The sequence below is a fragment of the Artemia franciscana genome, chromosome 4, assembly GCF_032884065.1.
Source record: "Artemia franciscana chromosome 4, ASM3288406v1, whole genome shotgun sequence".
NCBI lineage: Eukaryota > Metazoa > Arthropoda > Branchiopoda > Anostraca > Artemiidae > Artemia > Artemia franciscana.
In genome coordinates, this window is record NC_088866.1 from 33,991,572 (window position 1) to 34,019,174 (window position 27,603).

The 27,603-nt window shown below is 35.4% G+C and overlaps 1 protein-coding gene across 2 annotated transcripts in view; it reads right to left on the reverse strand.

The window, feature by feature from the left end:
- Nucleotides 1-3,942: 3,942 nt before the first annotated feature.
- LOC136026336 (SWI/SNF-related matrix-associated actin-dependent regulator of chromatin subfamily E member 1-like) overlaps nt 3,943-27,603 on the reverse strand; it is a 71,274-nt gene continuing 47,613 nt past the window's right edge. For both annotated transcript variants that reach the window (XM_065702770.1, XM_065702769.1), the window contains 6 exons: nt 27,256-27,374; nt 22,804-22,873; nt 20,180-21,060; nt 19,076-19,235; nt 9,687-9,746; nt 3,943-4,161 (listed from right to left, as the gene is read on the reverse strand). In XM_065702770.1, the coding sequence (XP_065558842.1) occupies nt 4,105-4,161; nt 9,687-9,746; nt 19,076-19,235; nt 20,180-21,060; nt 22,804-22,873; nt 27,256-27,374 (1,347 nt within the window). In that variant the 3' untranslated portion in view covers nt 3,943-4,104. The remainder of the gene's footprint in view (nt 4,162-9,686; nt 9,747-19,075; nt 19,236-20,179; nt 21,061-22,803; nt 22,874-27,255; nt 27,375-27,603) is intronic.

The window sequence follows — 27,603 nt, forward strand, 5'->3', positions numbered from 1 at the left end:
AGTAGTCATAACCTTTTGCCTTTTGGTCAGAGGAAAGACCCTCTCATCAAGTCCTGAAAGTTTCAACTTCATACAATTAGCCATTACTATGACATTGCTGATAAGTCCTTTTGATAACCTGTATGTTTATATACTTCATGGAATTTTCCCCCACTGCTCTTAGCCCTACAAGTAGTTTCAATAGAGGTAGTAGTAGTGGTAATAAATGTAGCAGTAACAGTAGAATTCTGCAGTAGTGTGCATATATTGCCTTTTGGTGACATGATCTTCCCATTTAAGTATTATCTGAAAGTTTCAACTTAATACCAACATCAAATCTTAAGATGCGCTATTTTGACAATGTGCATGCACATAGCGTCTTTTGATTAGTCCAAATTTCCCCTTAATACTGTAAATGGAGTAGTGTGGAAGTAGTAATGGTGGCAGTTGTAGTAGCATGGATAGCATACAAATTTTGCCGTTTTGATCACCTCCCTTACCATTTCCTGAATTTTCCAAATTAATATACTCAGTTACTCCTATCGTGTTTAGATTAAGTTCAAGACTACCTCAACATTCTCTGAAAGGCTCACCTGAATACCATTCGTCTTCTTGGAAAGTTAAGTTCAAACATATATACCTTTCTCAATAACATAGACTATGGGTAAACAATGTATAAATTGCCTAACTTGCAGCCTTTGTCCTGAGGACAGTGGGGAGGTTGACATCCCAAATACTGGACCTTTTAAAAATGGAGAACGAAACAGCTTTCTTAAAATTTCTATCGCTTATCTTTTCAGGAATTATCGGCTTGGGGGGGGGGGGGGCTGACGTCCTTCGATTCAATTTTAACTCTTAAAAGTTGACTCCTAATTACGTTTAAAATGTTTTAGCTTTTTAAACTTTAATAAATAAAAAAATTATTTAAACTTTAAGGAATAAATATCAGTATATGTACACTAAACTGACAATTCACATAAATTGAAAGGGCACTAGCCCTTTCAATTTCCTATCGAATGAACCTTTTTCTAAGTTTTTACGGCAACAAATGGTCATCTTAAAATTTGTATCAAATGCATTTCAGGAAAATACGAGGTTTGGGGAGGGGTATCCACCCTTTGATCACTTTCAATCTTAAAAAGAACACTTGAACTTCTGATCACCGATCTAATGAGCCCCCTCCGAAGTTTATACGACCACCCTTTCTATATAAACCTTATATGCCTCGAGGGCATAACTTACAACCCTTGCCCTCAGGGCTCTGGGGGGGGGGGTTGTCATCCTCAAAGATAAATTTCTGGACCTTCAATTACATTGAAAAAAAAATGGCTATCTAAAAATTTTGATTAGATGTGTTTGGGAAAATGGTGGGCGTTGGAGGGGTGTTAGTTGCCCTCCAGTTACTTTCGACTATTAAAAAGGCCAGTCGCCCTTTTGATTTCCAATCGAATGAACTCTTTTCGAAGTTTCTACGACAACAAATGGCCATCTCAAAATTTCTATCAGATGCATTTCGGGAAAATAAGAGGTGTGGGGAGGGGGTATCCACCCTCCGATTCCTCTGAATCTTAATGAGGGTTCTAGAACAAACTTCTGATTACCAATCCAATGAGCCCCCCTCCAAAGTTTATACGATAACCCTTTCTATATAAACCTTACATGACCCCAGGGCAAAAATTACAAACCTTGCCCCGAGGGCTGTGCGGGCGGGTTGACATCCTCAAAAACACAATTTTAGGACCTTCATTTACGTTGAAAAAAAATGAATATCTAAAATTTCAATTGGATTTTTTTAAAATGATGGGCGTAGGGGGGGGGGGGGGTTAGTTGCCCTAAAAACACTCTCGACTATTAAAAAGGGCACTAGCCCTTTCAAATTTCAAATCGAATGAGCTTTTTTTGAAGTTTTTATGACAACAAACGATCATCTCAGAATTTCTATCTGATACATTTCAGGAAAGTACGAGGTGTGTGTGTGTGTGGGGGGTATCTAACCTCCAATCACACTCAATCTTAAAAAGGGCACTAGAACTTCTGATCACCAATCCATTGAGCCTCCTCCGAAGTTAATAAGATCACACTTTCTAAATACCTTATATGTCCCCAGGGCAGAACTTGCAACCCTTGCCCTGAAAGGTCTGGGGGGGGGGCTGTCATCCTCAAAAACATAATTACCGGAGCTTTCAATTATTTTGAACAAAATGACTATCTCAAAATTTTGATTGGATGTGTTTGGGGAAATGGTGGGCATGGGAGAGGGATTAGTTGCCTTCAAATCACTTTTTACTGTTAAAAAAGGGCACTGGCTCTTTCAATTCACCCTTTCTATGTATACCTTATATGCCCCGAGGGCATAACTTAAAACCCTTACCCTAAGGGCTCAGAGTGGGGGGGGGGGCTCATCCTCAGAGACATAATTTCTGAACCTTTCGACTACGTTGAGCAAAATGGCTACCTCAAAATTTTGATTGGATGTGTTTGGGGAAATGGTGGGCGTAGGAGGGGGGTTAGTCGTCCTCCAATCACTTTCAACAACTAAAAAGGGCACTAGCCCTTTCAGTTTCCAATCGAACGAGCCTTTTTCAAAGTTTATGCGAGAACAAATAGACATCTCAAAATTTATATCAGATGTTTTTTGGGAAAATGCAAGGTGCACGGGGGGGGGGGGGGTATCCACACTCCCATCAGTCTGAGTCTCAAAAAGCACATTAAAACTTCTCATTAGCAGTCCTATGAGTCCCTTCCGAAGTTTAAACGATCACCCTTTCTACATAAACCTTATATGACCCAGGGCATAACTTACAACTCTTGCCCCGATAGCTCGGGAAAGGGGGGTGTCATCCTCAGACATAATTTCCGGAGCTTTCAACTACGTTAAAAAAATGGCTATCTCAAAATTTTGATTGGCTGTGTCTGGGAAAATGGTGGGCATGGAAGGGGTAGTAGTTGCCCACCAATTACTTTTGACTATTAAAAAGGGCAAAAGCCCTTTCAATTTCCAATCGAACGAGCCTTTTCCGAAGTTTCTGTGAGAACAAATAGAAATCTCAAAATTTCTATCAGATGTATTTTGGGAAAATACAAGGTCCATGGGGGGGGTATCCACACTCCCATGAATTTGAATCTCAAAAAGCACACTAAAACTCTTGATTAGCAATCATATGAGCCCCTTCCGAAGTTTATACAATCACCCTTTCTACACAAACCTTATATGACCCAGGGCATAACTTACAACTCTTGCCCTGATAGCTGAGGGGGAGGTGTCATCCTCAAAGACATAATTTCCGGAGCTTTCAACTACGTTAAAAAAGTGGCTATCCCAAAATTTTAATTGGATGTGTTTGGGGAAATGGTGGGCGTGGAAGGGGTGTTAGTTGCCCACCAATTACTTTTGACTATTAAAAAGGGCAAAAGCCCTTTCAATTTCTAATCAAATGAGCCTTTTTCAAAGTTTCTACGACATCTCCTTCAATGCGTAGTGCCCTGGTCTAAAGAAAATAATACATTTTGCCTACATCACTCTTTACTTAGGCGGCATTATTGAGTGGTCTATGATGAGAGTAGAAAACAAAGCAGGATTTTAAAATAATTTCTTTAAGACTAGATTTTAGGCACTTTGATGAGCAAAGCCCAGGCCTACAAGGACCAAAACATTCATTAGGTTTCGAAATAATTGGCAAATATGGGCTTCTAAGTTTAAGAAACATATAAAGAATCTCTGCAAGCGTTGCAAATGTGACTTAAGAAGGGTTTCCCAATATCTCTACTGGGATTAGGTAGTCCAACCAGATTGAAGCCAGTATCCCCCAGGGATGTGCACATAGGAAGGGTCTCACACACCCTCCCTCCGCATTCCTGAGAATTTCATATTCAAATTATAAAATTAAATATGCTTTTTAATGTTGGACCCCATGAAAATCATACGTGCCTGGTATCACTATAAAAGACAATTATACACAGTAATTGAACCAATTTAAGTAAAGATTTACTTAGAAACAGTGGGAAGTATGAAATACATCTTATCAATCTGAATATAAACCTAAAATATTGGACTTAAAACTTCCAAACATACAAAGACGAAACTGAATTTGTACCGTCTGTTTCAATTGGTAAAAATTGATCACATCAATCTTCATCTTCGCTCTGGCCTTCAACGCTATGTTCACTCGAAATCATATTTATCTAAAAAAAGATAATACTATACCTATCATTTCGAAAGAGCATTCTCTCTTATTCCGTTAGAACAGGACTAACTAGTAAGGCTATTCCATAAATACTAACTAATTGTGTATTAAAAATCCGTTTAGAACTGAGGTGCAATGTATAGCCTATACACAAATTCTTGTTCCAGATCAGCTTTTTGACAGGGCACTATCGGCAGAACACAAAATCGATTATCCAAGCAAAAATCGAAAAAAATGGTGAATTGAATGGATCAAACTATCATTTAATGTTTACCTCCAGTTTTATATATATCTACTTTATATAGTACTTACTGTGTCTATAAAAACCGAAATTAAAGTATAGGAAGCCCTGCCAATCGAATTTGACTTTGCTGCAAATCGTAATCCCATTATAATACCAATCGTAATCCCACGGTGCGCAAGGGTTAATAAAGACACACAAAGGGTATTTTTTTGCAGTATGGAGAAAACAAATATAATGAAAAGAGAAATCATCAATGTAACAGCACAAACACAAACACAAAAAAAAGAAAAAAAAGAAGAAAAAAAAAGAAAGGAGATAGAAGGAGAAAGGGAAAACTGTTTTCCTAAATTAGTGGCTAATATAGACCAGCACTTGAACAAGGCCTTAACCCTACTCATCCATACAACCACATAGGTCAAACAGCATAGCCATACACAATCAACCATAAAGAATAATCCATGGACAGGCAGTCATGTCGTCAATAAGTATAAGTCGTCATTTACCAAACAATAAAAACACTAAAGACAAATAATTCAGAGGCAACAACCCAACACAAGGGCTCATCAGGAGAATAAACTTGCCTATAGGGTTTCGGCACTTTAAATTCTCTACCCAGTCAAGTGTTGTGCCTACCACAGAATATCCATGGCATCCCCGTGTCAGGTATCACCCCCAAAATACATGTCTATGAAAAAAAAAAAAAAAAAAAAAAAAAAAAAAAAAAAAAAAAAAAAAAAAAAAAAAAAAAAAACAGCAAATGTAGAACAACCAAGTAACACCAAAACAAACTTATCCTGTTAATATATTCCTCTTTCTAGCAACAGTAGGTAAACTAAATGTGATAAATTTTACCAAATCACAAATATTAAAACATTGCAAAAAACCTGAATGAACTAAACAATTATAGAATTCATCTTTACCATGAGGCTATTTTTAAAAAATTCCGCTCTATTAGAAATACAATTCAAAATAAATGGCGCTGCATCATCTTTTCGCGAACCTCCGAAATTAGCCGAAAATTTCCTTAAGTATTTCCAGATAATTCTTTTGGTATTTATTTAAAAGTTCATTACAATGAAAACTAATTTTTTTAAATTGCCAAGTTAATTTATTTGCAGAAAAACCTCTTAATATCAATTTTTGGCTTAAGATTTTACATTTATTTTTAAAATCAATATAATTGCTACAGATCCTTGCATAACGAAGTAACTGTGAGAAGAACGCCGAATATGTGATATTTGAGTGTATATTACTTTCAAAGAATGGGAAACTAATCACTTCAAAATCAAAATCATCCGTTTTATTATACATTTTAAAACTTAATTTATTATTATCAGAAATATTAATATTTAAATCTAAGAAACGATCTTCATGACCTGCGCCATGACTAGGTTCAAGAGTAAGCTCTGATGGATATATATTCTTAGAAATATCAATGAAATCCTTACAATTTAAGACCAAAATATCATCTAAATATCTTTTATTATTTGACAAAACATGTTTTAAATCATTTGGATTATTCTTATCCATCATATATTTATATTCTAGTTGACTTAAAAACAAGTCAGCTATAAATGGGCTGGCATTCCCCCCCCCCCATGGGAATTCCCACGATTTGCTTGTACAGATCACCACCAAATCTTATATAAGTATTATATAAAACAAATTCTAATAACTCAAAGATCACATCCAAGTTGTAACATTTCGAATTAACTGTAGTCTTAAAGCAGTTTGTCCATATAGCTTTTTTATTATAAGTGTCTATTTTTAAGAACCTTTTACTAGATAAGAGGAAAGATTTCTTGATAACAGTTTTTAAATTATCTAACACTACATTAAGTGATAAATTAGTATACATTGTCGCAAAATCGAAACACTCAATTCTTTTAGCTGAAACCATTGTTAAAGAATCTATCACCTACAGTGAATTATTAACGCTCCAATATGGGTTAAAATTCGAAAATCTTTTAATACCAGAACAATAAGTTTCAAGTTTATTTATAATTTCCTTTAAAATTAAAGAGAGGTCAGTAGCAGCAATGCGGGTTGGGGTATAAATAAAATAACCTCACTCCTGACTAAACAGGCAATACTGAATGGCAAATACACGGGTCACTAGTTCTGTTTTTTTTTTAACGTAAGTAATAGGTTTGAGATGAGCAGCTCAAATCAGAATAGTCACTCCTTGCGCTGTTTCTGAAAACTAATTGAGAGCGACCAAAAAGTTCCCTTCGACCTAACAGTAGATCGCAATGGACGGTTTGGCTGTATCTATTTAAACAAATATTTGAGCCAAATCTAATGGTTGTGAAACAGTTCGTGGTAGAACGAACTGTAAGTAAAGAGCAACGAGGCTCAGTAACATTAAAAGAAACGAATTTATATGCTGATTTAAAATATATAAAGTTCCTTAAGCTTAATATTACCTTTTAAAAATGACGAGCGTGAGAAAATATGCCTAATTTTTTGAAAAACGGGGGAAACAACTCCGAAACTTCAAGCAGTCTTAATAAAAAATACAACCTCCGATTTAGCATACCAGAGAACCCTACTATAGAGGTTTCAAGCTCCTATATACAAAAATGTGTAATTTTGAATTTTTTGCCATAAAATAGTCAGGAATGCGTGTTTTTTGTTTATTCCAGGGGTATTTGTATGGAAGCTAGAAGATCTTTGAACCTAGAAGACCAGGGGAGGGCTGATTTGATGGAAAATCAAAGGTTTTAGTGCCCTTTTCAGGTGAAATAAAAAAAAAACTTTCCAAAACAGAAGTTTTCTAAAAAAAGTAAAGGCAGTATTAAGCTTAAGATATGAAGAAATCAAAATCTACAATAGCTCAAAATCAAAAATACCAGAGATTACTATTAAAGAATAAATGAAACCCAAAATGAAAAAAAAAAAAAAAAAAAAAAAAAAACAGAGCAAAAAAGCATACAACAGGTACTAATATAAATGAATGAGTAAATCTTAAAACGGGTAAAGCTAAAGTTGAATATGCAAGTCAAGCTTAAACGAACAAAAATATGAAGTATAAATGAAACCCAAAACGAACACAAATTAAATAAACAATCATAGCAAACAAACATACAATAGGTACTAATATTAATGAGTAAATAAATCTTAAAACGAGTGAAACTTAAACTGAATATGTAAATCAAGCTTGAAACCAACAAAATTCTTTACAGAAAAGAGTTTGGGTTTTGCCTCCTTCACTCACTGTAAAAGTCTAAAACCTACTCCATTATTGGCGCTTTACTGAAAACTACATGTGTTTTGAACAGTCTTGGGAAGTACAAATAAAATCAAACTGAACGCTTGATATATAATGCTATTAACTGTTGAAAGATCATCAGTTCAAGATTTTATTTCACTGTAATTTTAATTTTATTTTTAATTCTGCAATAACTGGAAAATAAAGTATTCTTAAGATAATTCAATTTCAGTGGAGCAGCAATGACGTAGTAGACTTAAGACTTTTACAGCTAGGGAAGGGGTCAGTATCCAAACTCTTGTTTGCAGTGAATCTATATTTGTCTTGAACAGCATTGGAAAGAAGTAATAAAATTAAAATAAATATTCCATACATAATGATATTAATTGCTGAAAGCTCTTCATTTCAAAATTTAATACTACTGAATTTTTTATGTTTATTTTCAATGTTGTAATAAGTACAAAACAAAATATTTGTATATAACTCGTTTTCAAGATCTGGATTTTATGCCAAGACTTCAGTAACTGAAATCACATCAATATGGTTAAATTTTGCTTTAGCGCGTGGAGCAAGGTATTAAGGAAGGGGCAACCTCACTCGTATACGGAATATTTGCTGTTCTTTTTCAGTTTTAATGTTGCTTCTTTCAGTTGAAAAGAACCTTGGTTTTTTATATTTAATTTTCACTTAGTAAGGTTTACCAAAACGTCAATATTTGTTTTGGCAATTTATTCGTCACCCGATGAAAAAAGAAACCCTGATGGCTGACATTTTACACCCCTCTGTTTTCAATCAAAGAAGAAACCTTATTTTCTCCATCTGTAATTTGATGCATTTAAACTAATGCTAAACCTCTTCCTTATGCTCTGCTAAACATGTTCTGTTAAAAAAATTTCTTTATAGATATATAATGGATATTTAATTTTTGGCTGGATTCCAAACAGTATCAAGGACATAATAAACATTCACTGACCCACGGAAAAACCACGATTTTTAATATTTCCCCTTGGTAGTTTCAAAACTATGAATTTTTCAGGGAATACCACTTTTTGTCAATTTTGCGACGTTGAACCGTGAAAACAAACAAGCAACACTGATTAAATTGAATTTGACAATACTTTTCGTCTATAAAACTTGAAACATCAACAATCCGTTGATTCCCCAAGGCAACTGCACTTTCAAAAGAAGGTAACAGCCCCTTAAACTGTTTGGTACCAAAAGCTTTTAGCTTTTTATTTGTTGATACCCCCCTCCTCCCAAGTTTCTTTATTTTCTTAAATTGGTGCCTGCTATTACTAAAAACTGTACTAATGCATATAAGCCTCTTTTTTTTTTATTAAAAACTGAATTCCTCATTTTTTTTCTGAATACTTTGAGATACGTATGGATTAAGAAACGCATTATGTGTGTATCTTAATCTATTGAGATACATATTAGAGACGTAGCAAACACTATCTGAAGCTGAACTGTGCCTGTTCAATAGCAAACTAATATCCATATTGGCATATGGATGCAAATTGTGGAGTCTGTCTACAGCTGTAGACAAAAAGTTGCTTCAATTTCAGAATAATTGCCTGCAAAGAATGCTTACAATTAGCTTCACCAACTGAAGACCTAATACCCAGATTACGTCTCTCACTAAGCAGCCACAAATAACCAATAAAGTCAGATGAAGAAGATGGCGGCACTGAGGTAATATGACTCGAATGAGACAGGCAAGGGTTCTATATGAAGTGTACTGCTGGAACCCTCCGAGGCGTGGAAGAGCGGTAGACAATGGACCATAATTAGCCGTTCCTTAGAAGCTGAGACAAAAGGTCTTCCTTCATCCTTCAAAGAACTGTGGTCTTTAGCTAATATCATCGGACGCGGAGTTCACCTGTTGCTGCCCTACGCGCCAATAAATGAGGACCTAAGTCTAAGAATAAATATATGGTTGATCAATTAAATATACACTTAACCAATTAAAACAGATTTTTTTTCGATGTCGTTAGCACTTCAGGAAATTTCAATAGAAATTAACAAATGACGAGGACACTAAAAAAAGAAAGAAGCAAAAATCACAAACCTTTTCGCGTATAATCGGAATGGCAAGTTTGAAAAATCTTTTTTCCTCCTGATCCAGGCCCTAAAATATATATGAAAATCAAAGGAAATAATTTGAACTCTCTTTTTAAAATGAAGACATGTTCAGAATAAATTTTCAACAAGTGAACTAAGGATAAACAGTTATTACAGGAAAAGGCGAATTCAACACTAGTGTAACTTTTTATCGAAAACCGATTGTAAGAACGATACTTTCAAGACCAAAAAAAAACAAACACTGATTTGTTTCTGAATTTCAACTTAATTGCAAAAACAATTCAAAATAAATGAGGAACCTTTATCATAGTATTTTTTCTTTTTTAAAGACAAATCAAAATTAGAACTGTGTTGTTTTATATGTATTTTCAAGCCCCGAAGGCCGTATAAAAAAAGAAACTTAAAACACAAATACAGGGGAAAACATACATTCCACAGATAAAAGATTATATTACTCAATTGACACACAGAAGAAACTCATGGCACTTGCGTATAAGTACACGGACTATTCAGATACAAACTCCTATTCATAGCTCAGATTATCCTTGTTCAAAATATCCAGGTGTACGCTTTTTGTTCTTAAAAATTCAAACATGAACAGTCTTGATTCCCAAGAGGTAAATCTTCAAAGAAAAGCTATATCATTTTAAGCTGCTTGGTGCCTTTTGTTTTTACCCTATTTATGCAGATTTTTCACTCACAGTCCTTTTTCTTTGTTTGGCAAGTGGTTCCAATTCATGAAAATTAAGGAGGGGGTTAAGGATTTTCTAAAAAAATAATTGTTTCTGAAAATTAGGGTAACTTCTCCCTCCCTTCATTGACTCTCCTGTTACAAAAAAAAAAATGCATAACTGCTAATGCCAACTTTTAAACACACATAACCCACCGATGAAATTGAAAAAGACTCCAAACATATTGGGATATGGTGGTAGATAGGTTTTTGAGCGTTAGGTTTCTCTTAAGAGGTTATTACTATTTATACGATATTTGAAAGATACGGTTTTGTTTTACTTTAACCCCCAATTATACCTTTTTGATGCCAGGACAGTTGACAAATTTAAGCTTAACGGAAAAGTCGATATGTCGTTTTCATCTAACATCAAGTTATGTCCTATTTTACTACTCCTAATTCTGATTCTATCCCCATGGTTCTAATTTAACACATGCAATACTTTTCGTTTTTTTACTCATCTCCTGGTAAAAACCCCACAAGAAAACAATTTATAATTAGATCTACGTTGCATGGGCAACGTGAGGTGTTGCGGCAACCTTTGCTCGGCTTCGCCGAGTAAAGTGTTGCGAGAGCAACACTTTGGTTTTGTTTCCTCGCTGCGACTAAACGCTGAAGTTGTTAATCTGTAAGGATGCTAAAATACATACTAGGTACACCAACTCGCAAAAGTTGCAAACTCCTCATTGCTAAAGATGATTGTAGCCTTACAGCCGATTATTACTTACAAGTCCCCTACATGTCTTACCACTGGAACCAAATTGGTCTTACCATCAAATACAACGGAAACAAAAAATAGGTACACCAACTAGTAAGAGTTGCGAACCCCTCATTGCCGACGATGATTATGAGCTAACAGCCGACTGTTGCTTACAACTCCCCTATATGTCTCACAATTGGTATCGGCCTATTTTTGGTTTCAGTGTGTACCTTACTACTGAAGTTGTCAACCCCTTTAAACTTTCAAACTGGTATATCTCATGAAGGAATTTTTGTACAAAAAAATGGATGACATATACTTTGATCAGCTCATCAAAAGCTATCGACTGCCGTCAAAAAAAAAAAATCTATCTGTCTTAGTTCAAAAGTTGACTTTTTTGCCGTAGGCCAACTTTCTAACGTCATCACTTAGAAAGGAGCAAAGGATAAACTCTAATTTCTTTAGCAATGAGAGAACTTTTAAAGTTTAAGAGGCACATCTGATACCATTTCTCTACCGCAATCCCAAGTGCGAAAAACCGAATGATAAACTCAGCTGAAATCACGAACAGAAATGGCTAGAAACAATAGATGGCAGCACTTTCGGACCCGTGGGAAAATGCCGCTTTTTTGCTTCTCTAAATTTTTCTATTTATCACTCAAAGAAGATATATTGGCTGTGGGGCAGGGTAACTGTCGCATATATTTAACACTTATGGATTTTAGTCCATCTTCAATTTGAAACTGGTGCCTGCCTGCTTGCCTGCTAGAACGGAGCTTTCCACTCGAAAGCAGAAACATGGTTTGATGAAACGAAAGCTTGGCTGCATAACTTCAGATAGTCCTCTCTGACATAGGCTATACAACTCCTCTTCACTTCACACACTATAGGCTCTGGCTCAAGGACAAGCAAAAACCATCCTTTTTGGCCCCAGGCAAGAGTTCTACGATGCTTTCCAAAATGTAAAGTCATATTCATCAATCCGGCCTAAGGTCTACACTTTCCGTAAAAACCGCAGAGGTTAGACCCTTACCACTTTCTAGCAATAAGCTGAAATCGGGGTGCTAGGAACAAAAAAAAAAAAACACGACAAAACCAAAGTGTTGCTCTCGCAACACAATTAAAGCTACATAAAGTATAGGTATATTTTTGTATTTCCTTTAATTCTTTATTGGGTGCCTGTCGAAAAATTAAAACCACAATCTTCTCAAAATGAGGATGGGATCCACTTCATATCAAATCATGTCAAATTGTCTCCCACTTCTTTTCTTCTTCTTCTTTTAAAATTATTTAATCTTATCCTCAAATCTGGTAGTGTTCCTTCATCTTTCAGGATGGAGGGAGGGGGGGGGTAACTCTTATCCCAAAATCCGGCAAAAGAGATCACCAATCACGTAACTCTTTTAAACCCATTACAAAGGGTTCTATAATTGGTAAGATTTTCGAACTATGTATAAAGGGTATCAAGTAGGCTTCAAAAGAGGAATAGGCTGTGGCCATGCCCATACAACTTTTAAGAGTAAAGGTCGTCTGGCTCTCCGCTTTATTTGCATGCTTCTGCTCTTTCAGCAAATTGCTTAATTTGCAACAAGAGTACTTCATTTCTGGTTTCAAATACTGTTCTTTTTCTGGGATTACCTTATTGCGCTTCAGCTCGAAGTTCAAAGTCAATGTTAATTTTAAATATTCAAGAAAAAATTAAAAAGGCATTTGGCTCGGTAACACAGCTTCGAGATATCTATCCTGCCCTTTTTTTCGAGATTTTAATATCTTCTATTTTTCTTCAATTTGCCTTTGCTATTTTAAATACTGTAAATTTTTACTTGGTTTTCCAATTTGTGTAAGGAATACCCAATTAGTTTTGAAATATAAAATTACAGGGCCGTTTGAAGTGACAAGGATTAAAAGGGATAATTTTACCACAAGTCTGAAAAATTTTTGTACGCATAACCTATCCTCTTTTTTTCCCAGAATTAAAATAATGTTTTGTTTTTTTTCTACGTATTTACTGAGTTATGTTATAAAGCTCATTTATAATTAGTTGTTTTGTTTCATTTGTTAATGTTTGTTTCGTTGTTTGGTGTCTGATTTCGTTTGTATAAAATCGGTTGTTTTGTTTGGTGATGTATTTCATTTTGTATTTTATAAACTCCTCAATTTTCAGAAAAATAAATAAAAAAATAAATATGAGTATAAGCATAAATTTCTCTTCTATTTCAATTTGCATTATTATAGTTCAGTTCCCGTAGTTCTAATTTAATGGGTACAGCATTGTTTTTCCTAATTCCATTTTCTGATTAAAACCCAACAGGAAAATGATATACAATGGGTTTAGCAAGCTGGTACAGAGTATAAAGTATATAGGGTACAAATTAAAATAAAAATATCAAAGCTAAAAATTAAGAGTACTCGAAATTTCTACACAAACCTTGCACCACATTATTTTCTAGAAGATATAAAAATCTTTTCTTCGGAGTATTTGTTGTTTTCGGCTATTTTGTTTTTAATGCTGTCATTTAAGAAGTATTTTGATTGTTTAGAAATATTTTTTCTTAAATATATAAACATTTAAAATTGAACACTAAAAGTAACAATCAAAGTTAGAGCTTCTTTACAATTATAACTTTAAGGTAACAACAACAACAACTTACAATACAATTGTAATCTAAGTTTTACAACCCATAAGGTTACACCATCAAAAAAGGCAAGAACTGAGAGAAGGTGATTATCTATATAATCCACGCCAAAATGGGAACAGGAGGAAGAACAGCAATATAATATATAGTTTGCAGCAGCACTTTGGCTTATTAGTAAGAAAACATATTTGCAGAAGTTACATGTGGAAAGAAAGAAAAAAAAATAAGCTTGAGGAATAGGAAACAAGCTTAAAGTACATATTTCCTTTTTACTTACAAAAAAAAACTGTAGCCCAAATCAAAAATTTTAAGCTAAATATTAACTAGGTGCTTACTTGTGTTGCGAGAGCAACACTTAGGTTTTGTCGTGTTTTTTTTTCTAGCACCCCGATTTCAGCTTATTCCTAGAAAGTGGTAAGGGTCTAACCTCTGCAGTTTTTACGGAAAGTGTGGACCTTTTGCCGGATTAATAAATATCACTGCATTTTGGAAAGCTTCGTAGAACTCTTGCCTGGGGACAAAAAGGATGGTTTTTGCTTGTGTTTCTACCCATTTTGGTTCGTGATTTCACCTGAGGTTATCATTCCGTTTTCCGCACTTGGGATTGCGGTAGAGAAATGGTATAATAATAATAATTTATTTATAACCCACAAAATACATAAAACTGTGAAGTAAACACACACAAAAAGAAAAAACAAGAAAAAAAGCATAACAACATAAATAACATAACAACATATAACATAAATAAATTACCTCAATTCAAAAAATGGCCAAAGAGGGTCAAAACCACCAATCATTTGCTGAGTTTTAAGAGACATATCTGTAGATAATTGTTTCAGTCGCGAGGGCGCATCAACGATGTCAAATTTAGAAACGACTGTATGGTTCCGATACCACCGAGGCAGACGCAGCAAATACTTGCAATACTTAAAATATCCTGAGTGTATTTTCTTTGTATCCTTCTTGCGAAGGAGGAAAGCGAAACCAGAAAGATAAAAAACAGCAGGGGCACAAAAACTAGAATAAAGACGACATAGTCCTTTCCGGTTATACCGACCATGATTTGGTGAAATTTTTCGTAACCAACCTGCATACTTTTCAGCACGCTCGACGTAATAGCGGAGCAAGTAGGCGAAAGTGACGTTGAAAAAGAGAGACCCAACCATTTAATACTTGCTGAACATGGTATAGTAGAAGAACCCAAGCAAAGAGCTGATGCCGGTGGAGGACTCCCAAAACACAAAAACTGACATTTGAAGGCATTAACTGAAAGGCCTACTGTGGATAGTGCGGTTGAAAGCCGGTCAAAGTTGGTAATTAGACTATATTTTGTTCGGCTAAGAAGCAGAACATCATCAGCATATGCAACGTGACTAATGCCTAAATTATGATTTTAAACAATTGACGTTTGAAGACGTCGGAGACACGAAGCTAAAACACACTTATATATGCTCGGGGATAACACGGCACATTGCCTAACACCTTTTTTAACAGGAATATACTCCCCTACAGTACCATTCCACTTCACCCTAACTGAAGAATTAGCATACCAATACTTAAGCACGGAAACAATAGAAAGGTTAACACCTTACGCTACTAGAAAAAACAAAGCATTTGAATGAATTACATTGTCAAAAGCACTAGATATGTCAACAGTCAAACAATACAGGGGACTTTTTTGAGCAACAGCTTGTTTCATGAGCCGACCCACAATATGGTGAGCTTGAACGCAGCCATACCTTTTCTAAAACCAAGCTGGAAGGGCGTAAAATTGCACTTGGAGTTAATGGCCGGTAGCAGTACATATTCAAATAGCTTACTAACAAAACAAGACACAATTATAGGACGGTAATTGGAGCAAGCACTGGGGTCCTTACCCCTCTTAACTATGGGATATATACAACCGGACAAAAAACTATCTGGCACAATGGATTGTGCCAAACATATCTGATACAATCACTGCAAATGCTTCAGTAGTTCAGGACAATCATAAGCAATAAACTTGAAGCAAAGACCATCACTATCGCGAGACTTAGACTTATTCACTTGCTTAAGAGCTCGGAATATAATACCAGATTCCACCGATAACACTAGAGATTGGTTGATACGAACTGGGAGGATTCAGTTGACAAGTTTGGAGATTAACATTAAATGAAAGCAAAATATTTTTATAATGAGAAACGAAGTCACATAGCGGAAGAGACGAATTAATTGGAGATGAACACTTTACACTGTTTATAACACGATCCCAGGATTTCTTGTCACAAGGACCATCCCAGGCATTCAGTCTCACTCTACGCAGGGAATATACTCTCGTTTGGTTTTCTGTTTTATTTGATGTACTGAACCAGAAGGAGGACGATCACAGGCTATCCACATACGGAGCCAGAACTTAGCTTTTTGCTTAGCCATCTTCACTTTAGGATCAACTTTCCAAAAGGGATTGCGAGTACCTGTTCGCACGTGCTGAGACGGGACAGCTTTTTTAGCGGCAGACTTGAGACAGAACACTATTTGCTGATAATAACTGGGACAATGTCAATACATAAAGTGGAACATTGGTATTTTCCCAATTTAACTTAGAGAACCACTTGGGAGAGTTACGTTGCACCGATCTAGCCATGGAGCAAGAAAGTTGGCACGTGATTGGTAAATAATCGTGGTCGATTTTAGAGTTGTCCAAATGAACTATTGATGAAAGTAAAGTTTAATCTGACACAACTACATGGTCAGGGTTGGAAGTAAGACCACCACTATTGTGAATACAAGTAAATAGAAGATCTTTATCAGCAAGATGGAATCCTCCGGGTAGTGAATCGAGAAAGATTTCAGATCGGTCAGAATTAGATAATAAGTCAGTGTTCATGTCGCCGGCGAGAAACCATTTGGTATTTTGTTTTGAAAGGTCCCTAAGTAGTGTTCGTAGGTGATTACATGCTTGTGAAAAACTAGACAATGACTGCACAGTCTTTTTATCACAGGGGAAATAAATGTTTATAAATGTGGTATCACCACATCTTATCGCTAAGATGTTAGCGTCACTTTGCAATAATATCGGCTGAATCTTATGTCTGAAATAGATGGCCAGACCTCCTGATGGTCTACCACGGCTTTTCTGGGTGGCTCTTAAGAAGGTATAATGGGTCCGAAAGCGCTTTAGGCTATCGACATTCACTTTAGAGAGAAGGTGCTCCTGTAAAAACACAATATCATTTTCAAGCAGGTCACTAATCAGTAGATCCTTGTCTTTTGTACCATTAATATTGAGGGACACAAGCCTAAACAGAGTTTGAGCATTCATTCATTAGCACTGTTGAGAGCCTATCGGAGAACTTTGCATTTCAGACTAAAACTTAAGTGTTCCATAGTGCAATCTGCACATTTTGGCGAGGCTTGGCAAGGGTTTTCGTTGGAATTCATATGAGGGCCAGAACATCTGGAACACTTGGGATGTGCTGGTGAGCGGTGACAAGCTTCAATCAGGTGATCAGTACTTTGACAGCGAAAGCATCAACGCGGAATGGATTGAAAGGGCTTAGCGCGAAAAATTTCGTACCCAATGCGGATTCCCGACTCCAGTACCGCGTTCAGAGCGGCTTCGTCGATAAACTCGAGGCGAAAAGTGCGAGAATTGCCGATTTGATTAGCATCTACTGAGGCCTCTAAATCAGTTCTTGAATAGTTATGGGGTATTTCACGGACAACTGCTAAAGGCTTTTTATCAATTACTTTGATTTCAACGTTTGGAATGGAACTAGTAACAGCTGCAGCCAGCGTGTCGGCTGAGCGCTTATCACGTGCCATCACAACCCAGCTTCTGCTGTGTGGCAAAGATTTCGGATTTGCAATCCCGTCGTGACCATCCAACGTTTCGAGCATCTTAATACGAAGGATTGGGTCACTGAGCTCCGGGGGTGGGTTCCTTGCAACGACAACATAGGACGGTTTTTTCATATTTGGAGTAGGGGCTTCAAGCTTAGACTGTCCCTCAGTAGCCTTGGACGCAATATCAGATATGCCGCTTAAAACTTAAAAGTTCTCTCATTGCTAAAGAAATTAGAGTTTATACTTTGCTCCTTTTTAAGTAATGACGTTAGAAACTTTGCCTACGGCAGAAAAGTCAACTATTGAACTGAGACAGATAGATTTTTTTCGACGACAATCGATAGCTCTTGATGAGCTGATCAAAGTATATTCCATCCATTTTTTGGTAGAAAAATTTCTTCATGTGATATACCAGTTTGAAAGTTTAAAGGGGTTGACAACTTCAGTAGTAAGGTACACACTGAAACCAAAAATAGGCCGATACAGAAATGATATCAGATATGCCTATTAAAATTTAAAAGTTCTCTCATTGCTAAAAAAAAATTAGAGTTTATCCTTTGCTCCTTTCTAAATGATGACGTTAGAAACTTAGCCTACGACAAAAAAGTCAACTTCTAAACTAAGACAGATAAATTTTTTTCAACGGCAATCAATAGCTCTTCATGAGCAGATCAAAGTATATGTAATCCATTTTTTTGGTAGAAAACTTCCTTCATGAGACATACCAGTTTGAAAGTATAAAGGGGTTGACAACTTCAGTAGTAAGGTACACACTGAAACCAAAAATAGGCCGATGCCAATTCTGAGACATACAGGGGAGTTTTAAGCAACAGTCCGCTGTTAGCTCATAATCATAATCGGCAATGAGGGGTTCGCAAGTTTTGCTACTTGGTGTACCTATTATTTTTTTTCGTTCTATTTGATGGTAATACCAATTTGGTTCCAGTGGTAAGACACGAAGGGACTTCTAAGTAATAATCGGCTGTTAGGCTACAATCACCTTCAGCGATGAGGGGTTTGCAACCTTTAATAGTTGCAATGAGGGGCTTGCAACTTTTGCGAGTTGGTGTACCTAGTATTTATTATAAGATCCTTACAGATTAACAACTTCAGCGTTTAATCGAAGCGAGGAAACAAAACCAAAGTGTTACTCTCGCAACACTTTACTAGGTGAGGCCGAACAAAGGTTGCCATAACACCTCACGTTGCCTATGGAACGTAGATCTACTTTCATCTTATAATGGTTTACTTTGCTAGCCTATTTTCTTCAGTAAACTTGAAAGTGGCTTCAAATCACGGAAATATAGAGAGGGCAAATATACTTCTCACAATCTAGAGGAGGCTAGACATATCATTTTTTTCAACCAAAAAAAAAAAAAAAAAAAAAAAAAAAACAAAGAGCGATGTGGGCAAAGTTCCTAAAATACACTTAAAACAGATAGGTCTACAAGAGGTATGTCTATAAACAAAAATAAAAAACTCACAGCATAAAATTCTTTCATCCTATTTTGAAAATCATCTTTTTTTTGACGGTACATCAAAAAAATTTCTTCCTGTTCCTTAGGTTGTAATCTTTGGAACTTTTTCCTAGCCTTTTCTAGATCCCTGGTAGGGTAAATTTCCATAAAGACGTCCAATGCTCCTCTGAAAATCACAACGTATTATAGTGATTATATATAGCCATTTGAGGAAAGAAGGAAGCATATGTGCCAGAGTAGGCATTAGAATGATCCTTACTTTAAACATATAGTGACGAAATTGGGGATGTATATTGGGGGTGGGGTATTCCACATTTTGTTGAAGATTGTAAAAAATTGGTAGAACTAGGGAAAGAATTTCGTGGGAAGAGTTCTAATGATGAAAACTATTGGGTAATGAGAACAAACAGATTCAGAGTAATTTTTTAAACTGCAAGAGTTCCTGGGACTGAACTTCCGACCTCTTTTTCTGTAGGCTGATGGTGGATTGTAATGATATGTTTAATATTAAGAGCACCTCTTTTCCGCAGCCCTTGCAGATCCCTTAGCAAATAAATCAATATTATTGTTATCCTATATATATATAACTAAAAAATTCGTTCCATGGACATCGAAAAATATCGAAAAAAAGCACATTTTTTTCCTATTTTGGCACCCAACAAGGTCCCAAACTGAAATGAAAAGTAAAGAGAATTTAGATAAAAAGAATTAGTTGGAAAAACAAAAAAATTTGTGAAGAGGACCCACTTTTCTTTACAGATGCTCATATATGCTGGAATTAATTGAACTTAAGAATGTCCAAACCCTCCCATCACAAGGCTGTAAAAGACAGGTTGTATCATTCTGCACAGTATTCCAATCCTAATTTACAGGCATTTTCGGATTTTTTGCGGCTAGAAAACCAAAAAGCCAGGTCTAAATCAAGGGACTTCTGTACAACTATGGTTATATGGGTGCATTCTTGAGAAGTTCCAGTTGCTCCGCAGCATGAAGAGGGTGTGAGGGCCATAAAAGAGGGAAAGAAGGGTGATTTAAGAGAAAGAGAGAAAGAGAGAAAGAGAGAGAGAGAGAGGGAGAGAGAGTGAGAGAGAGAGAGAGATTTAAACTCACAATGAATCCTGTACAGGGTAGCCAGGCACTGATTTTTTCAATGCATTTGTCAATTCGTTGTAATCGAGCGTTTTCATTTCATTGAGGCTCAAGTAACTCTTCTGGGTCCTTTGTACTTTTCCTCCTAAATTACCTCCCTCATTTTTTTTTAATTTTAAAGATGGCAGTACCGGCGTAGTATTGTCACTATCACTATCACTTTCCGTTTTTGAAAGGTCTGTTTTCGGCGATTCTCTTTCATTTTCACTTTCAGAAGATAAGTCTTTCTTACTTTGAAGTTTTACAGGCTTATTCGTTCGGTTAAATTTTCCTGCTTTAGCAGCTGAAGGCTCGGCAACATTTGTTTCTTCATCTTTTTCATCACTGGAGTCAAGCATCGGTGGTTCAAGAGAAAGTTTTCTAGAAAGTGTTTTGGGTATTGGTTCTTCTGTGTCACTACCAGAATCATCCGCTTTAGAAAAAACAATCAACTTTTTGTTTTGTTTTTTCTTCGTCTCTTCGGCACCTTCTGTCACTTCGCGTAACTCTTCTGAGTCTAAATCACTCAAATCTAGCTGTTTCTTTTCTAGTACCTTTCTTTTAGCTTCTTTAACCGGTTTTATCTCAGGTTCATCATCTTCAGAGTCATTACTTCCACTTTCCTTCCTTTTAGGTACTTTACCGTTCATCTTTTTTTTCCCTATTTGTTTTTTCTTTGTAGCACGTTTCTCATCTTCACTTCCATTCGATTTCAGCTTAGTCCTTTTTGATTTGGTCTCAAGTACATCCGGATCCATTTCATTTAGCGTCACGGTCGATTTTGATTTTTTAGATTTCGGCTGAGCTAAGTCAGAATCCTCGAAGTCAGAAGCTAAAACTTCCTTCGCAACTGATTTTTTTTTCTGAAAAGAAAAGAAAAGAAAAGAAAATGAGAAAGCCAAACGTAAAGGGAGAGTCCTCTTGAAGACTTGAAAAACACCTATTTCCTAACCAAAGTCCACTTTAAATCGTGTGAGTCGACAAAATTGTGTCAGTCCATAGACAAAACATCAGCTGTAAGGAGATGTTTATCCAAATATCCACAAAGATATTAGAAAAAGAAGTAGTTCAGGATTTAAATGAAAACAAGCTAATAACCATTTAATTAAGTATTGATTTAAACCCTCATAGGTTATCCCTAGCGCGAAAGTGTTGTATTTTATTTATTTATTTGTGAATGTTGAAATAAAAACTTGAGCTTGAAAAAAAAAAGACTTAAACTTGACAATAATAATAATAATTTATTTGTGACCCACGTGCAACAGCAGAGCATAAAAAAAAACACACAGAAAAAAAAACTTCTGATAACACATTAAATTACTGTAGAAAACATTTTAGAAGATCATGAAAAGGGTTAATAGTAAAATGTACCGAGTCGGATAGTTTCTGGTGCAGCACTTAAAGTTTATTTAATAAATCTGGAGCCCCTAAATTTGTTACCATATCACTGTTCTTGTACCAGGGAGGAAGATACAACAAAAAACGGAGGAAACGAAAATAAGATGACTTGAGAGCCTTTAAATCTTTTCTTTTTAAAACAGGATACAATCCAGAAAGATATAAAACCGAGTGATCACAAAAGCAAGAATAAATTTGTGAAAAGGCTTTGCGAAGAACCCTAGCTATACTTCTTTTTGGAATAAAAGAAACAAATAGAAAAAAAACACTATTATATTTATGGCAAGCTTAGATGTGGCATATTTACACTTATCTCCAACTACACTTAAAATTAAATACATACTTATTTTTTCTGCCACCCTGAAAAATTGAGCTTTGCAATACTATAACAGAAAGCGGTCGTGTGCAGTCACAGCGCTGCCTAAGTAACGAGCGATAAGGCTTCAACGCATTATTTTTTTTCTTCTCATGCTACTTCGCATGGAAGAAGTAGTCGTAGAAACTCCGGAGGGAGTTCATTTGATTGAAAATTGGGCTTTCTAATACTCTTTATAAGGGTCACAATTGATTCGATGATAGTAAGCCCCCCTCCCACACCTTTTTTAGCTGCCCCTCCCCCTAAAGACATCTGATCAAAATTTTGGGGTAGCCATTTTGTTAAGAATAGTCGACAAATCAAACAACTAAACCTCCGGGTTGACGTTCTTTAGTTTTTTATTTGACTGCATAAATTTTTAATTATTTGGCTTTTACAATTTGGACAAAACTAAAAAGACACAAAAGAGCGAGTATTTTTTTTTCAGGGGAAGGAGGAAAATTTTTTTTTTGCAAAACACGTCAATAACCTATTTATATGCATTTTGTTACTTTTTTATGGATCGGAAAAAAATAAGAAGGAGGGCAGTTCAAACTAGCCCCCCCCCCCCTAAAACAGCTTTGAAGATACCCCTTTTTATCATGAAATGTAGAAGTTTTGCATTTTACCATATGTCTAAGGAAACTTCCTAAGGGTACGCCAAATTCCAATAACAAATACTGGAAACCATAATCGAAGAATATTTCAATTTTCTAATAAATCTTCAGAAATATTTCATTTTTGTAGTATATTATAAACATTATATTTCAGGTAATCTTCTAAAAATTAAAATTAATCTATTTAAGCTATTTTTTCTAAAAAAACTAAAATTATTTAATCTATACAAAGTTACCTGCTTTGCTTCTTTTTTCGTAGGTTTTTTCTTTGTGTCCATCTCGGCTGCAATTTCAGGATGTTTTTCCCTAAAAGAAGGAACAGTTGCATGATCAGCTATTTCTCACGGAAGCAAGAAAACGGACGAAGGCCAGGAAAAGAAAAGGAAAGAGAGGATTCAAAATCCCGTTGCTTTCTTTTAGTGTAAGATTGTTCCTTTCAAGCAAGCAGTTAAGAGTTAAAGCACATGCATTTATAGGCCTCAATTTTTACGAGAACAAAGGCTCCCAATAATTTGGCATTGGCGTGTCCCCACCCACTTTCGTTTAGGTCAACCTTAGATTACCCCCCGTCACCATAAATAGAAGAAGAGGAATTATTTTACTTTCTATATATAAATTAAGACGTAAAAAATAGAAAACAAAATATATAATATTAGCAAAGATATGAGGTGATTTAATTTTGCAATCAAGTGGAACGGGCTAAGCTTTGTGCTATTTTGACGGAAATTGTAGGCCCATGAGCTCAAAAATACTATCAGGATAAATGAGAGGTAATAAAATTCTGATATTGAACATGAGAGTTTTAGGTAGGAACAGTTGATATTCCTACTTGAGGCTTACTGAAAGTGGAGAGGGGAATCTTCAAACCTTTTAAAACAGGAGAATTATGCAAAAAATAGATGTATAGAGAAACATGTGGAAAATCTGGCAAAAACTACATAACCGAATATGGAGATCTTTTTCACTAAAATTTTACCAAGATATTTTTTTTGAATTTCTAAAGATACACATATATGATTAAATAAGTTTCCACTTAGCCAATCCCAACGATCAAATTTCATTGTCACTGTCCTTGATATTTTAAATACTAATTTTTCTGGCAATTACTGTTATGTTGGATCTGTCTAGTAGTTATTTTTTTTTCATATTGCTGTCAACTTTATACTTTTTCTCAATTGAAAGTTTCGTTGAAAATATGTTTTTTATTTCCATTAGCATGGGGCTTAAATTAAAGTAAATTAGACTCAAATGAAAATTCAGAATTTTATTTTTCAATGCTAAAATAGGTATACACCCGTCTTTCAAGCAATTGTCTAATCTTTAGAAATAGGAAGACTCCACATAGGAGCTTTAAAAAACCTTCCCTGACGGATAATTTAGACGATGAATTCGTTTCTGAAAGTTCTGTTCTTCTAACATAACTATTTTTCAAGATAGCGCTTATAATAATATAAGCCGGGCATACCCTTATTGTAGTTGTATTATTGTTTGTAAATAAAAAGAACCGGAACCTGATAGACATCACCCGAATCAGTGAAAAAACTCTCATGAGCAAAATGGGCGCGTACCCATGATTATTTTTGAGGATTAATATTTAAAAAAGCTTTATATTAGACAATTTGAATAAAAGATTCCCAGAAATTCCAGGAAGTATGGGATCTTGGGCAGAAGGGCTGGGCCTATAAGATACCCTGGGTAAGTCCCTGGAGCAAAGACACAAGTTCAAATTTTTAAATCGCACACTACTGATACTTGGGACTTTCCAGTGTGAACACAATAGCCTAAAGGAATTTTCAATTATCAAATAGTTTGTGGTCATGAACTGTACATAAGGAGCGATGCAGCTAAATAATAACAGAAACCCTAAGAAACAAAGTCTTAAAAAAATGGAAACTTCAAAATAATCAAATTTTGATGATTACTCAAAACACATAAAAATTCATTAATTTTAATGTTACCCATCAATAGTTACGAGCATGAGTAAAATTGGCCCATTTTTAAATAAGGGGGGAAATATCCCCAAAACGTTAAGCTATCTTAATGAAAATCACATCAGATTCAGCATAGCCTATCAGAGAACCCTACAGTATTTTATATACATATATATATATATATATATATATATATATATATATATATATATATATATATATATATATATATATATATATATATATATATAGCTCCTATACATAAAAATGGAGAATATTGAATTCTTAGCCAAAATATTGCATTCAATGCGTGTTTATTAGTTTTTTTTGTTATTGATGTTTTCCCCAGGGATGATTTTATCGACCAGTGATCCGAGAATATCGGGAAAGGACTCATTTGATCGAAAATCACGAGTTCTAGAGCTCTTTTTAGGTTACCAAAATAGCAGAGGGAAGCTAGCCCCCCTCCCATGCCCTTTATTCCCAAACTCGCTCGATCAAAAGCTTGTATAGCCATTTTATTTAGCATAGTCAAAAGATCTAACAGCTATGTCTTTGAGGATGAGTTGACCTCCCACAGCCCCAGGGGAAAGGGCTGCAATCTATGAAATTTCCCATTATTCACATATATTATTGCCTATTGGGAAGTAAACATATATTTTTTGGAGGGATATTTTTCTGGAGGGGGAACGTGGGAGGATCTTTCCATGGAGGAGAAGCTGGATGTCCTGGCATTATTTAAAAACGATCAGAAATTAAATTAAAGGAAAACAAGTTTTTCTAACTGAAAGTAAGGAGTAACATTAGATCTTGAAACGAACAGAAATTATTAAGTATATGAGGAGGGTTGCTCCCTCCTCAATACCTCGCCCTTTACGCTAAGGATTTTTTAGAACTTAAACAAGCTCATCGTCCTAATTAAACGTCCCTCGTTTTTAAACAAGGGACACTTGACCTCCCACAGCCCCAGGGGGAAGGGCTGCAAGCTATGGAATTTCCCATTGTTCACATATATTATAGCCTATTGGGAAGTATACATATATTTTTTGGAGGGATATTTTTCTGGAGGGGGGACTGGGGAGGATCTTTCCATGAAGGAGAAGCTGGATGTCCTGGCATTATTCAAAAACGATCAGAAATCAAATTAAAAAAACAACAAGTTTTTCCAACTGAAAGTAAGGAGTAACATTAGAACTTGAAACGAACAGAAATTATTAAATATATGAGGAGGGTTGCTCCCTCCTCAATACCTCGCCCTTCACGCTAAAGTTTATTAGAATTTAAACAAGCTCATTGTCCTAATTAAAGGTCCCTTGTGTTTCTGGAGCCATTCTTAAATAATTGGAGCAAAAGGTCAAACTGTAGCGTAAAGAGCGAGGTATTGTGGAGAGCAACTCCTCTCATATACGAAATAATTTCTGTTCGAATTGAGTTTTAATGTTGCTCCTTACTTTCAGTAGAAAAAACGTATTTTTTCTGATTTAATCACAGTACAAGAAACTGCTTACATATGGCAAGAGGTTTAGGTCAAAAAGGGACCGTATTTTTGGCCGATGTGGGGAGAAAATGAGGACTTAGAGCACTTTATGTGTAATTGTAAGGAGTTAAAGGATTTGAGGGTAGAAACCTTTGGGATTGGTGTAAATGAAAAGATTGGATGGTTGGAATTTTAAAATGTAAGTGTAAAGTGGATATTAAGAATGTGGGGAGGTACGTGCGTGTAGCCATGCAGCACAAAGAGAGATTTTTGGAGGGTGAATGATACGCAGAACAAGAAAATATTGTTGAACGTTATTTTATATTGGTTGCTTGAAGCATTTCTTTCTTTTTTTGTAAACATGATCCATGTAGCTTTAAAACATTTAAAATATACTGATCATGCGTGTGACATTTTGTGTGATTATGTGAGTTTTATGATATTATGTGCCTTTTTTTTTGTTTTTTTTTGCAATTGTTATGCTTTTCCATAGTTATTATTATATACCCTGCTATGTCAGTTAGCATCATGTGGTGCTACTTTGTATTATTTGTTATTTTTTGCCATGCCCCCTATGTGGCTTTTGTTGCAATAAATATCTATCTATCTATCTATCTATGCAACCGACTAAAAAGAAGAAGAAAAAATTCTCGAAAATCTATGAATATAAGCGAAAGCGAGAGGCGCAAAACAGATTGGGCTTTACATAACTCGATCTTTCTACCTTGTTTCTTCAACGTAGCAACTTTTTTCGTTTTTGCATTTATGACTTGTATTAATGAGACATTTATTTGATATGATATCAATTTGATCAGTCCAATAGATAAATTCACAGAGAGTATCTCGTTTTTATAAAAGATATATAAAAAAATGTCGGAATAGCAGAAAAAACACCAAATAACACAAATAAAATAGCTAAAAACACTATTTACTGATATTTAAGGAGGTAAATAAATGTGGAAAAGACATTAAAGAAAAAAGAAGAAAGGAAACAAGATATCCATGTCTAGGGATCATCGCTTCCAACCAATCAAGGTTTGCCCTGTTCTTGATAAACCGCCCTCATTGGTCACGAGCGATATTGTCTGCACAATAATGAATAGGCCACAATATACTCCTAGTTTTCTATTATATGTTTATCTGGAAAAGCGTCTTTGCCTGCTGTATTATTTCGTTATATTTTTTCTTTATTTTATACTCCACTGTTGTTTTTTTAAAGTGGATAAATAAACAAATATATAGGCAACTACATATGAGAACTGGGCTCAAAATGAACTTGCCTAAACTCTGCAAGCTCTTGTTCATACTTTTTCAGCCTTTCCTTGTACATTTCTTCATAGTGGCTCTTCTCTTCTGCAGATAAAATATCTTTCTGTCCAACTCTTTGTTGAGCCTCTTTCTACGAAAACGAAAGACATATCAAGACATATTTTATAAACTATGAATGGATAGATACCAGTATAACAGCGTGTAAGGTGAGGAGCCCCCCACGATACTGATCACAACAACCCCCCATCCCAGACAAGTCCATTGCGAAAATGCACTTTTCCCTGTTTTGAATCCTCTTTCCTCAAAGGAAGTAATATCTGATACCGTCCCTATCTAATAATTAAATATAAAAAAAAACT